The sequence below is a fragment of the Botryllus schlosseri genome, chromosome 13 (assembly GCF_051294905.1).
Source record: "Botryllus schlosseri isolate E-star chromosome 13, Bs_hap1, whole genome shotgun sequence".
NCBI classification, from domain to species: domain Eukaryota; kingdom Metazoa; phylum Chordata; class Ascidiacea; order Stolidobranchia; family Styelidae; genus Botryllus; species Botryllus schlosseri.
In genome coordinates this window covers 5,029,164-5,043,726 of record NC_137248.1, presented here as the reverse complement: position 1 = coordinate 5,043,726, position 14,563 = coordinate 5,029,164, and the positions used below count along the sequence as shown (strand labels likewise).

At 40.3% G+C, this 14,563-nt stretch overlaps 2 protein-coding genes across 2 annotated transcripts in view; one reads left to right on the top strand and one right to left on the bottom strand.

Moving 5' to 3' along the window:
- LOC145453621 (uncharacterized) overlaps window positions 1-14,563 on the top strand; it is a 181,558-nt gene that overhangs the window by 47,983 nt on the left and 119,012 nt on the right. The window lies entirely within an intron of this gene.
- Window positions 3,183-13,012, bottom strand: LOC145453626 (uncharacterized). The gene is made up of 8 exons (XM_080331600.1): window positions 12,877-13,012; window positions 12,704-12,779; window positions 10,928-11,042; window positions 10,065-10,271; window positions 8,908-9,125; window positions 7,651-7,822; window positions 5,998-6,204; window positions 3,183-3,950 (listed from the first exon to the last, which is right to left on the bottom strand). The coding sequence occupies exons 2-8, from the start codon at window positions 12,740-12,742 to the stop codon at window positions 3,541-3,543; spliced, it is 1,368 nt and encodes a 455-aa protein (XP_080187726.1). The 5' UTR covers window positions 12,743-12,779; window positions 12,877-13,012; the 3' UTR covers window positions 3,183-3,540.

Here is a 14,563-nt window from a genome sequence, read left to right as displayed (position 1 = left end):
ATAAATTTGGTACATAGAATGAGTTGTGTGTTGCCACAGCGAAAGTCTTGTGACTCTTAGCGAAATGTCATACGAAAAATACCAGCATGATTATATGATCGTTGTAAGGTCGTGAATAAATGTTTAAGATTGGTACTTCTACCACTATAATCACGAAACGACCTCAACTATGCCAATTGCATTATAGGCCTATATCCTATCATATCGTAACACCCTACAATGGGATGACGCATTTTAGTTCCGCTACGAATTCCTTACCAGTATGTGCCTATAATTGCTTTTACCAAGACGGCGATCAGGTATTATTTCATTCGGTCTAACCAAGGTTGATTTTTTTGATAGCAATACCTTACTTTTGTATACAACAAAATCATGGCTGCGGCCGGGGTATTACTAAATTCAAGTGAAGTTCGATCGCCCCGTCTCATCGAATATCCCACGCTTCACACGAGCTTGGTGGACCGCCGAAAATTTCGTTCCGTCTCCACACGACTGAGCCTTCAGGATAGTCATTTTCGCAGTCGGGATTACCCTCAGTCAGCTGGAAATCCTAATTCAAGCCCCAGTCCAGCATATCATGGATTGCATACTCAAGAATCGCGGAGCATATACCCACTTCTACCAAACTCCAGACTCAACTATAAAAGTAACTCCATAAAGAAATACCCAGCGCAATCGGAGAAAATATCCAACTCCAGAAAGCTATTACGCCATTCATCCCACTGGAAGTCGTCGATTCCTTCATCTGTGTTGTACCAGTCTCCATCCCAAATCAATCAGAACGCGTTACCCTTAAGGCCACACACATCTGCCGGCAAAATCGCCCCATACAAGCCGAAACTAATCGATTGGAATTCTCCTTACGCCAGTATATCTGCAACCGGACAAGGTTTGCTCTCTGAATCATACAAAAACAAGTCATTCTATAATCCTAATTTCACGATGAAGAAGAATTCTACAACAACAACAACACATCTGCCACATCATACTTTGGTGAATTACGTTCCGTTTTATGATCATCGTACCAGAGGGGACGGTTCCAGTGCAGGTGAATCAAGTCCATCCAAAAATGTTCTTGCAAGTGCCGAAAACGTAAATCCAATCAAAGAAATGGCGCTGAGCAGTGCGGATAAAGTAGAAAAGAGGCCACCAAGTAGGCCTAACTTAAGACAGTCGCGACCAGAATCCCCAGAATGGCCAGGAGCAAGTAGACCGAAATCCGAGAAAAAGCGGGTAAGGTTCAGCTCAACAATATCAGATCAAATGGTGGAGCCTGAGTATGTCGAAACTTTACTGCATTCCGTCAGCAAACGTCTGCAAGGCGAAGTTAAAGAAGGATGGGTGGCACCCGTTGAATCGCGGGAAGATCTGAACCACAAGGCGCCCACGCGAGCAACTCCAAGTGAACTTGCAAGCACAGTAGACGAGGAAACAACTAATTTCGTTTTACCTGTCACAAGAATAACCGTAACACGGCGTAAACCAAACGAAGACGAGACAGTTACTTCAAAACAAACCACCGCTGCCACTGATTCAATTCCGTCAAAACCAGCGAACAGTTACTCGGGTCAAAAAGTTCAATCAATGGCAGCAAAGCTAATTACAAACTCATCACCAAAAAACGCTGCGTCCGCGACTCCGGAAAGCATGAAAGACACGCGACCAAATGAAATAACGCGACCAACGAAAACAGTCCCTCGCAAATCAGTCGGCTTTCTATCTGCCAGAGCATTTCGAAAAGGCGAAATCATGCCGATTTCGAGATATGTCCAAAAGAAACAAGCGATAATTTCGGCATCGTTCCCGGAACGACCACGGCCAGAGCGACAAACGTTTATGTCGTACGCGACTAGGCTTACTAGAAACGAATCGCCTAGAAAATTATTACAGAAGTCAGACCTTAAAGGCAAGAATTCAGAGGACCTTTCCAACAAAGATGGTAAAGTTTTGGACACACCGTACCGACGTACGGGGTTAGGCGCGACTTCGGACTTGCCCAAGACTCGCGTGCAATGTGTTTCACTCGATTTAAGTGTAAACAACATGGCGCCAACCGTCACAGTTCTTTCAATTGAGTCACCCCGTGCAAGTAACACTCTACTTCCAAACAATGCTACTCATTTTCAGCCTATACCGTCGATGCCCGAGCACATCAATTTTTGTGACCCCGGGAAAACTGAGCACATTTTAGAATGGCTCAATGATGTGAACAGAAAGAGAAACGTAGAATCCAAGTACAAAAGGGTGTCATCGTCCATGTCGTCAAAGACAATTTCATAACCTCTCCAAATACATATCATAAATTGATGGATCTATTGATGCATGTATCGTTCGGGAATCGGAATCTATGACCGGCTGCTGAGCGTTGGTATATCCAAAGCTGAATGGATAAGGGCATGCTCTGGTGTGTTCACTGCAACAGCAATACGTTGTATGTATGGTATATTGTGTTCAACCTACCATCGTATGCACAATGAAAATGTACCGCGACAATGCACCAAAGAAGCGACATGTTTTTGTAATATTATGCAATATGTTATTGTGATTTCTATCTGTATTATTCAATACCATACCACTGAAGGTCTCTTGATAGAAGTTACTGTAAAGTAAGAGATGATTAAACTGTATTGATTCTCGAATAAAATGGTTTTCGAAGGTCAGCAAGCATATTGCTATGCAGAGGAAGAGATGAAGATCATTTGCACGGTGTTTTGATAATAATCATTTGCTCATTATTCTGTGATCGTATGATAGTGACTGAATACATTTTCGTAAATAGGCTATATATTACGCATGCATCGTGTCATTACATATACGATTTGCGCGGCCTTTGTTACAGAATCAACAGGCTTCATTTTGTTGGTGGAAGTTCCTAAGTTTGTTAATTATTATTATCAGGTAGCTAATTACATTTGTCGCACAACTGTTTCCAGCAACTCGATTGTGCGTCGTGCTAAGAAAAGGCCATGAACCGTCGCCCAAAGCTTTAGAATTCAGCTTTTGAAGATACTTATATTAACGACTTACTCTCTTATTCAAGCTAATGTCCACTCAAACTGGATAAGACATCTCTGACAATTATCTGATGAAATAACCAGCCCTATCTCGCCAAATTCGGTTTATGAGCTTCAAATATCCTAATCATTACGTAGCCTGCTAACTGACACATGAATTCAACGTAGGAATGGCGTAGCAATTTATTCGTTCATATAAGTACATTTAATGTCAGTTGTGAAATGATCACATGATGGATGCTTACGGCTAACAACTAATTTTCAAAAGAATAGTACTAGAGAGATAGAGTCATTGGAGCAAATCAAATACATGAGCAGCGGAAAAGGAGTCAGTTATACGGTTAATATTATAACGTCATAATAAAAATGACATCAAACCGCACCAATCAACCATCGGCAGTCCGGTAGCGGCAGCATTTTTAGATCGGTACAGGACTGTCCTCGTAATATCGATCGAGCAATTAATGCATTACAATTTACATGCGGTACGCCACACTAGACTACAACACATAGCAAAGCATACATTTCATTCGACTGTGGCATTGACATAGCACGGGACTGTGAATCCCGATTCCCCGCTTACCAACGAAGCGAAAGCAAAATAAGTAGAGCATAGTCCGCCCGCGACACCAACAATTATGAAGGAGAACAGTACAGCTTTAAAGCACGGTCCCTTTGGTCCAATACGATTGGCCTGGCGTTGCTCTGAAGTTAACGGATCCAGATCGTCGTCATAACCCGCATCCGACTCGTCATCTTGAATAGTCTGACGCGATAATAGGTAGTAGAAGAGTGGCGGGAAAATGAAGGACGTACAGGCGATTGCTGAGCCTCCAACCAGTGCCAGGATGACGTTAAAATGTGGCACGGTCAACGCAACGAACGCTATGGCCACTGTATATAGGGTGCGTACCATTACGCGTTTCCAAGTGAATCCTGTGTTATACAGAAGAAGTAATTCTGAGACAAAGAAATCCGAATTAATCCATCTTATATCAATACTATTTGTTAAAGACCTGGACAATTATTATATCATTTTACGTATCTACTAATTAGAGTAAAATGCAGGTAATGCAATTCTAGACTAATTTATTAAATGTTTCTATCTATAATCTAATTCAGAGGTCTCAGACACGCGGCCCGCCGGAGCATTTTGTGCGGCCCGCGGCGACATTTTAGATTTTTATTAATTTGACAGTATATAAGTGTCATATCTATCTTTTCAGGTTATAAAGTTAAAATTTTCTCTTAAATTTCTCCGAGAGCCTGCAACTATTCATCAAAATTCACTATCACATCAATTGTAAATGCTACCATGCAGTGGAAGATTCACGATCTCGCCACATTTCCAATTCATGCTGACAAAATCTGATCCTTAGACGTTTCGTGACCGAAATTTGTTAGTTGGACTTGGACGCGACCTTTCTTAGAATTAGCCTACTCAGACTCGGGCTAACTCGAAGGTAAAATGAAAATGACACAAGTGGACTCGGAGTGACTCGGAATGCCGTGAATTTGTTAGAACCATGGAATCAACAAACTATCAGGGGAATAATAATAGATCAAAAGGTCGCAGCTTGGTATTTCGCTAACTAAGCAAGTAGTTATGGCAACCATTGGCAATCTGTTAATTAAGGCCACTTAAAGGTACCGAGTACCGTGGTGGTACGCTCCAACGATGTAACGACAATGGGCCGTTCGGCGTTCCGACATTTCAATCACTAGGACACATTCCATAATATATTTATATGATATCTATATTTTTTCTGCTTCTATATTTGAAGATATTTGACCATGAAGTTAATAGCCTACTTATCAGAAGTACACCCGAATCCTGGATTGGAATTACAATGCTCAACTTAGAAATGTTGTGATATCAGATCAGTCTCTATTATCAATCAGTTAAATTCAAAATATTCATAGCAGCTGCAAAATTATAACCCGAGAGCTTTTATGATGGCATCATACATTTGTCCGCCCATATGGTGTCTGTATCTTGATATCAAGTACAACAATAATTCTATTCAAATAGTTATAAATGTGATGATTCTTTTCGCGCCAGGCCTCAATTGATACAAGAATAAATCACATTTTGACGATGTGTGTTCACTGCCAGTCTGCTGGATCGGCTCACTTTCAATAAGCTAAATAAGGCCTACTTGGTTGGAAAGACATGGAATACCCCTATAAATGCTGCGGCCTGCAGCGTCGTCAAAACTGGAAAACTGGCCCGCGAGCACATATGAGTTTGGGACCTCTGATCTAATTTATGGTTTTCCTGAAAATGTTAATGGAGAACCATGTAGACATGAATGACGTGTCGCGTGCGAAACGAGCCAAAGCTTGGTGTACTGACATTTGCTATTCTCATGGTTAGGAGGATGAATTATGATTTGATATCAACCGAACCCGATTTTTGTTGTAATTTCCTCTCATTCGGAATTTCCAAGTTTTTGCGAGTTCGGTAATATTAATTATAATCTTATCAGAAAAGAAACTGTGAAACTGTAATGCTAATACTAGTCGAATTTTGAAAAGCTGGAAATGTTCTAATCGGCCAACTATGCTCGTTATACCGTATACTCCATCCCAGAGTCCGTGTTTAGTTATTCATATCTTATCTGGGTTCCGCGTCGCTGACGTCATGACCTTATCACGTCGCAGTGACAAAATTAATTCTCAATTTTGATTTCGATTTACCGCATTGCGTTTCACTGCTGGCTGAGTGAATTAAATTTGGCTGAGTGAAATAAATTTAGCCTCAATATTTGCAAACTGCCGAGCCTATGCGTCATAATATCGATGGCGTATGGTATATAAGCGAAACGAAACATTAGTGAGAGATCTCAGATGGCTATTACTCATTTTTCGTTTTTCTCGGACGCGGTAAAATTAATATGCAATAGTATTTTACCCTCGACTGAAAGCTTTGTGTGTTGCTTATGATCATTAATCTAATACTCCGAAATCAATAGGCACTCACGGTCTGGTACTTTGAAGAATCCTTCAATATCCTGCGTAACAGGGTTTGAAATTATGATGAAAGCCATCACCAGATGAGAAGTGATAAGTATGTTGATTGTGTATGACACTCCGCCTCCTGACAGAGCGTTTATGACATTAGGCTTCATATCTGCACCGAACACGACAAGTCCGGAAATTCCAGCGGGCAGGTAAAGCACCAGAATGGCTGAAAACAAGGAATTATACATACACTCACGAAACTACTGCTGTGGGTCATACTCACGGCCATACATACTTTAAGAAAATGACATGAAATGCGAAAAAAATGTAAAATCCAGATTGATCAAATATATTTGAACGTGATTTAATAAAATGTCTATTCACCGCACATCGCACGAGAATGTACGTAATTAATAAATCTAGTATGGATTCCTATATCAATAACTTTGTAACGGTGCTATAATTTTAATATAAAAACGCGCAAAGTACTGCAGACCTAGGTGAGAGCCAAGTGACAGACATGGACAAATTCCAATTTAGAACACTGCGCCGGCTTCCTACTGGTTCTTAACCTTTGGATTGTTCGCAGTCATTTGGAATCAATGTCAGTTCGTGCTCCCGTTCGAACGACATATTATTCTGTATTTATGCGTAAATAAGAATTGTTTTCTTTATTATCTGAAACAGGCAGGAGCATCCTGCTTTGTATATATGTAATCACGAAAGGCGGCAGTTACAGGAATGGTATTTTTGCTAGGATGGGCCACAAGCAGGATTCGTCTAGCGAGGATGCCATTGTCGGTAGTTGAGTAGCGGTAGAAGTACTGGTGGAGATTTCCATTCCATTACAACTGGAAGTGGTCAGCGGCGTATTTGTGGGTTTTATGGGATCGGAACCCGCACTTTTTCAAATGTTACATATAGCCAGTTACCAATTGCTCATTTAAGAATTCAATATAGAAGGATTTCTCTACAAAATGTTGAAATTATTCGCGAAATGTTTCTAGCTGATGGAAAACCAGAGATACATTTCGGGATCTATATCGGGCAAATCTAATCCGTCAGGTTCTATGCGAAGTTGGTATAATTACATTAACAAGGTTTCTGTCATGCCGTCAGTAAATATCACCAGCGAATGCGCTCGAGATATAGCACGCCTTCGTATCCTAATTAAGGATCGCACGAAGTGCTGATTGATCAGAGACAAAAGCAAAGCTGGCGGCGCCCGTGTGACAATGCAGATTTCAAATCCACATTGTCTTCCTAATCATCGGCGAGACATGAACATTCGAAACTTCGAGGTGACATTCATATTTACAATTCGAATTACAAACATGAATGTTGCGTGGCTTCCTATCTTTTCATTGTATCGCAATTTTTTGGTGTATTGAACTGATAAAAATTGCTAATAAACCAAGCTAAAAATATTCCCGACGATGCGTCCTTCTCATATAAATGATAGTTATAAATTTAATCGAATTCTTATTGAAATTCAATTACACTATTCTTGTTAAGCAGACAGCGAGACGTTACGTTGTAAATACATATATTCGCAGTTCGCACATCTGTTTAGTATACTCTCAAAAGCTTTGACCGTCAAATGCGATCTTCTGTTCACATTTAAACGAACTTACAGAAGCATAACCGCGGTTATCTATAGGCCTATCTATACCTGCCATCCCTATCACTGCTGCCAACGGGAATTTGTTCGGATCCGCCATGTCAACTTGAATCGTGGGTAGGACACTTGCTCCTCCAAATGCGTACAGAATAGTTCCGAATGCGTTGAAGAATGAAGCGGCTGTTACATTTTTTGTCGCGGCGTCAGTGTGTAAATGTGCGTCCTGTGAGAAATGAAGTTGACACGTTAAATCAGTGTTTCTCATTCTTTTTTTTCTTGACCGCCCCATTTTAGAGGTAATATTTCTACTCGACCTATAATGGACATTCATAGGCTAAATACATGCGAATGATATATGGTCAACAAAGGCGCATTGGCGGGGGTGGTCACAGGTCACTAATCCAAGAAGGTTATGCCTACTGGCTACTGCACTATTTATTGAAATAGTTGTGCTTGCACTGCTACTTAAAGGGGCACTGCACTCTAAATATGATTTGGTCTCAAATTAAAGATATAATCGAGTAGAAATGTTTTTTCTTCAGAAAGCCACCGTAATGGAGCTGCAGCAAAACGAAAATCGCAACTATCCCCATTCCTCGCCAGTAGAATTAATAGTGCTCAATAATGGCGCGGCTGCGAGCAGGGTTGTAATGACTCGAGTCATGACTCGACTCGAGTCAGACTCGAGTCACGATTTTCTGATGACTCGACTTGACTCGAGTCATTTTCTCAAAATACGGAAATGACTCGACTCGACTCGAGTCATTATGTGTATTGACTCGACTTGGACTCGAGTCATTCCGCATGACTCGAACCAAGTCATATGACTCGTGACTCAGACGGCCAAGATCGACATTTCATTGTAATTTCGAAGAATAGCAAAGCAACCAACCTATTGGGGCATCGTCTATTGGTACTGGTGCTTGAAAATGCGACCAGAAACTATTAAAAGTGAGGAAAATTAGTATATTGTAAATGCGAACCATTCGATATCACCGAATAGGGTTATACCAGTGGGTTTAACAAGACTCTAATTGGAAACTGAGCAGTCAACACAATGACTTGGACTCGGACTCGAGTCATTATCCCATGACTCGGACTCGAACCTCTGCTCGATGACTTGGACTCGGACTTGACTCGCGGCGAATTGAAAATGACTCGACTTGACTCGAGTCAAAACTATAAAAGTGAGATTGACTTGTGACTCGAAGCCTTGTGACTTGGTTACAACCCTGGCTGCGAGTCTCCGATGGTTAACCCGTTGCGAAATTGCTGGCACGAGATCTTCACTTGCATTTGAATAATCACCTTTACGACTCCAGCGACAATCAGCAAAGCGCCTACAGACGTAGTAAGAGCAGCTATGACACCTCCAAGCCAGAAGTCTTTAGGAGTACCGAACCAACTTATCGGAGTTAGAACGCACCAGATGATCAGGACCAAGTAACAGATCGAAAACATTTCGCCTCCCCACGAATGTATAAGATACTTCACGTTTTCGGCGATCAGTAGTATAAAAACGGTTCCTATTAAATTTGAAAGATGAAAGGTGTAAAACTGCATTGTGCGTAGAGCTGTGTCTAAAATAAAAATGCATTAAAACACCTATATATCAAAATTAACATATGAAATTACAAGAGTTGGTTCATTTTCATGTATGTGAGCGACACAGAAGGCTGGATATTTGTACTATATATAATTGTAGGCAAGACATTTTTACACTTGATAACATCACCAAAATAGGTCGATAAACGGAATATTCAGTTTCATCAAGCATGTAATTGCATGATTCTCACGCATATCATAAACATATCATCTGGCGTGATGAATGAATTTGCATAATCAAGCACAGCCTATATTCAACGCGATAATTCCCCTGCCATGGCAAGTGCAGCTGGAACGCGTTGAGGATAATTCTGCATTACTGTAGCAAATTGCTGGGTTCGTTTGTTAGAGTTATACGGGACAAACTATCGAATGAGACGATATAGTTTCATCTGGTGAACAACTCAATATGCCGGAAAAGAGATTCGGTAACAAGGGCTGTATTCAACCAGAAGCTAAAATGTCATCAATTTCATATTCAATTTCAATATTACCACTGACGTGGTTAGGGGGCAGAAATGGGTGGGCGGTTACTGATCGATAATAGTTGCGGTCGTTTATCGACAGTCTGGTTAAACTTCAGCTATTCCTCATCCCCTTGAGTCATAACCAATGGCGTAGCCAAGCAGGAGGGCAAAAGACACTCTCGCCTCCCCGATTTGAGACTCATACATTTCTAATTGACATATATTCTGCTTTTCTCTCATTGCCACAGATGAATATAATCATCGCGACTGCGCTCAGGACTTGCAAATTAGCGAAAGCGGGTAAATCCATTAAGCATCATAAAATCATAACATGATGCACTAGCTGATATGAAAGGTATGGTTCTATATAATGGATACAATCAAGATTCGTACCTCCGCCAAACAGCGTAACATAAATGCATACTCGGGAAGCATATTCTCCAAGTTTGCCTGCTGCTCTGAATCCTATGGTCGGATAAGGGTCTGTTATCCTCTCCTCAACATACTCCGGATATCTGCATTGTAACTCCGTCCAGCAGTTGGCAAGCAGGGTTCCGTTGTAAGCAGCAATCGCACCACTCACAATAAGCAAAGCCACTCCTATACGGAAATTGCGAAATATAAGTTTGGGCGATATTTACACTACGTCACATCAGTATAGATTTGAAAACAACAAGGAACGGATTAATAACAGTATCTGCACAACGTGGTCAAAGTGGTCAGTGTTGCTACTTTATTAGAATTAGCAGTATAACTCCCTAAATTTCTACTCAATGACAAGTAGAAGTAGAGATGTTCCAATACGTGTCAAATCAACTTCAAGTAGAAGTTGCGAATGAACGGCCTGAAAAGTAGGTTACTCAAGTCTATGTAGATTTGGTCGATGGTACGCTTACTTTTGGCAGTTTATCGGTGGTAGCTACTTTGATGTGGTAAGATGCATCATCGCGACTAACACAAACACAAGATGCTACCAATAGCTACAGTCTTCAAAAATATTATGAAGGTGTTCCAGTATAAACCTGGAAGTAGTCGGAATACAGAACCGTATGAGTAAAAGGACATGTATGGTATTGCAAGACAAGGCAAACCCAAATTGATTACTCCGATAAAGTGGAGGTATACTTCATTACTGATCAGTGGCAACCTTTGACAACATCGCATCACGATAAAAATTCGTTCATTTCCGGATGCCACAATAGCACTCGCTGTAAAGTATAAATCAGATACACACCATCCGGGCATTACATCTATACCTGACCAACCGCTATCTATTACTGCTTGCGGTATCGCCAGCACACCACTGCCGCATATTGTCCCGACGACGAATATTGAAGCAATTGGTACACCATAACCTTTGACATTTCTTCCCTGAATGAATGAAATAGATCTCGATCACTATAACAAAATATGACTAAGAATATTGTGTTTTGACAATGATCGAAATGAACATTGACATTATTATAAATGCCCATTGCCATGTCAGCAAGTATATGGTGACAATATGGCCAGATAATACCACGTGTCCATGTAGGGGCCTAGGGGGGCTAACGCCTATATGCCTTCAAATTTTTATTCACTTCTCTGTTACTGGTACATCCTAATGATGCAAACGAAAAGCTACCATCCTGAGGTATACGCGTGCCACTAGCTTTTCCCGGGCGGTAGCCTATAACGAGAGTAATTTACTTAATTTTTGTAAATTAGTAAATCAAGATTTGTGGGAAATGTTGGCATTTTATTTACATGTAAAACCAAGTCAATTAAAGATTGAGTGGCAAGAAATTACGCGGACCCGGTTCATGCCCAATTACAGAGACTGAGACGACAGACTGACGACACCGGTGTTATGCTAATAACATTACCGATATTATAATAAAATATATATTTTATATAAGCACTATTACTTTATGTTTTATGGGGCGCTAAGTTCAAAAATCTAATTATTTTTGATACGGGTACGCTGTACAGAAGTATGAGAGTTTTTGAGCTGATTTAAACTAAAGCTAAATGAAATGCTTCAACCACCAAAAAGAGGAAGCATAAGCTGAATGGCTGTAACTTTTGGCCTTTGTATAGTGATAAAATACCATGATGAATCGATCAATGGATCGCTGTCGAAAACCGTGCGTCATTCGGCCATAGCATTATAAAAGATATACTATATGCATTGTGTGTGTTGAGAGATACTGACGACATATGGTCTATGCATATAGTTACACCTCAAACTCATGCTTAATGGCAGGACAGAAAATGTTCTTGTAAGTTCCTCGCTTTGGAACCTTATCTTCTTTTAATTTCGACCGGCAACAGTGTCGCATTGTACAGTCTTTATTCTACACTCAGGATTTTTGTTGATGCAGAACTTTCACTTGATGTTAGTTCATTGCAATACGATTTTATGTTGCGCGTTACTTTCTTAGATATTTGTTTCTAAATTATCACATCTCCATGCAATCATTTTTAGGTAAGGCACAGTAATTCACAAAATATGTGAGTTATTGTAGCCTACTTTCAACGCTGCGCCAGACTTGTAGTCCCTTCGGTGTATCCTTGTCCAATGTCCATATCGCTATTTCATGTTTCGTTTTGTTATGAAATGCCGTGGCTAGCATACAACACAGGCAAGTTGACTGGCTGACTGACTGACTGACTGACTGACTGACTGACTGACTGACTGACTGACTGACTGACTGACTGACTGACTGACTGACTGACTGATTGTATATTTCTTTTCAAAATGAGCATACTGTAGTGAATAAACGTGAAAAGTGTCAGGTATCATCATATATTCCATATATCTTATTCATACTATGGCAATTCTTGTGGTATTTTTCACTCTTGTAATTCATAAAAATAAATGAATGAATGAACGATACAACCGATATGATTAAATATTAATTGCTGCCAATTAAACTGGTTTACGGACGTGAGTATACAAAGAATAGGATTTTCGACTTGAACACAGCAAGAAAAAGATCGCAAAGTTTAGGGCGAAATCGTAATTTCAACAACCAGTAATATTTTCTCACCTCTCGACCAGGAATAAGAGGTAAATGCTCCTTTTCCATTATTTAGCAATATTTCTGTCTGTAAGGTATTGAAGTCCTGTAAAGTCAGACAATATATATTCGACAAAACCATTATTTCGCTAGTAGCCGGCGGTGTCGTTAATCCCCACAACTTTTGTTATAGGTTGGCTTACCTGGTATAGATCAACTGCCGTTTGAGAAGTGACGTATTGATTCGTGTATTCTCACAATCTTCCATATTTATATTGGTAGAAATGCGAGTCACGAACGAAATTCGCAATAAGACAGCTCGTTACCGAATTAGCACGAGACCGCATGTCATCGGCGTTTCACGAAAGTAGTCATCATAACGCATCTATATAGTATACCATAAGTGAAGATCAGACATGGTTCGAAGGCTATGCAAAACTTTACACGAAGTTCATTTCGTTACGTGTGTTACGGATTAAATCATAACTGCCTTGTGATATCAATAATTCCCTTTCATATATTTACTCCATACAACACAACAAGTACACTTTATTGCATTAAAGCGTTTTAAATTGAGTATAGGGAAGCAATTTACAGCTGATGTATGAGCCTGTTTATACATCATAAGGCAGAGGTCTCAAACTCAAATGTGCTCGCGGGCGGGTATAATTTTTATAATTAATAAGTTATAGACATAATACGAGAGGATGCATCATGACCAATGTTCCCTCTCATTTTTGACGAGTCTGCGCATACTCACCAGCTCACTGCGCAGACCCTACGACAACAGTGCGTAACGACGAAAAAAAAGTCTTCACTTTGGATTTTTTGTGCGCAACATAGATTTTCTGTGCCCGAGATCGTGTCAGCACTGCTCATTTGCGCACGTGCGCAGCATAGAGGGAACAATGATCATGACATCGTAAAACTGTTGGGTTATAATAGTGCAGCTAGTGGACCTTTGACGTGCCACAATTTTATGTAGTATATTATAAAATATACTGAAGATTGATCTGATATCAGAGCATTTGAGCGGTGGGGCCTAATCCTGGTTTTGATAAAGTCGTGATAAATATAGGCTATTATTATTATCATTGTCAAAGTCAAATTAAATCCGCGTTAGATTTTGCCTTCGATTATTATTGGAACATATCAATAACAACTTGAATATAATAATTATTGAGCCACAGTCATAGCATTGCTTCTTAGTCTTTTTAGCGATCGTACCCCTTTTGTGCTTCCAATGAGATTCATCGTAGCGCCTCTCCATTTTCAACACAATTTCTGATGGTACCTATATTAAAATCAGAGAGCCCATTCAAACAAAACTATTTTCCAGTTGAATGAATAGGCCAAGAAAATATTCCACAGCATATAGGCCTGATTCCACAATGCATCTCACACACCCTGAGGTGGTGCTTCGTACCCCGTTGGGGTCTACGGACCCTGCTTAAGAACCCCTTGAATAGAAATGTCCAATCGGCGAATAATTCATTGGTGTTACAGCTGTAGAGCGTAGTGCTACCCTACTCGCCTACGATAATAACATGGACAAAGAGAACAATAAACAACACCCAGCATGTAACCAACTATACTATACGTCATAGAATGCCAAGGGTTGCCATACTGACCTGATTAAATAGTTATATACCCTAAGCAGCGAAAGCTGCGACCTTTTGATATATTGCTATTCTCCATGACAGTTTCATGGATTGTTGCGCCCGTAGGATTAACAAGTCACCGTTTCGATTCGCAAGTCCTTGTCTGATTTTAACGTTTGATCCGACTCAACTCGAGTCATTTTTATTTAATCACTCAGTCAATCCTAAACCGAATAATTTTACGAGAAGGTCACACCAAACCAAATCACAATTTTAAGTCACGAATCAT

Coding starts and splice junctions, on each gene's coding strand:
- LOC145453626 (XM_080331600.1), bottom strand. CDS start 12,742: ATGGAAAAGGAGCATTTACCTCTTATTCCTGGTCGAGAG. Junction 11,043..12,703: donor CTCTTATTCCTGGTCGAGAG/GTGAGAAAATAT, acceptor TCATTCATTCAG/GGAAGAAATGTCAAAGGTTA. Junction 3,951..5,997: donor ATTCTTCAAAGTACCAGACC/GTGAGTGCCTAT, acceptor TGTATAACACAG/GATTCACTTGGAAACGCGTA.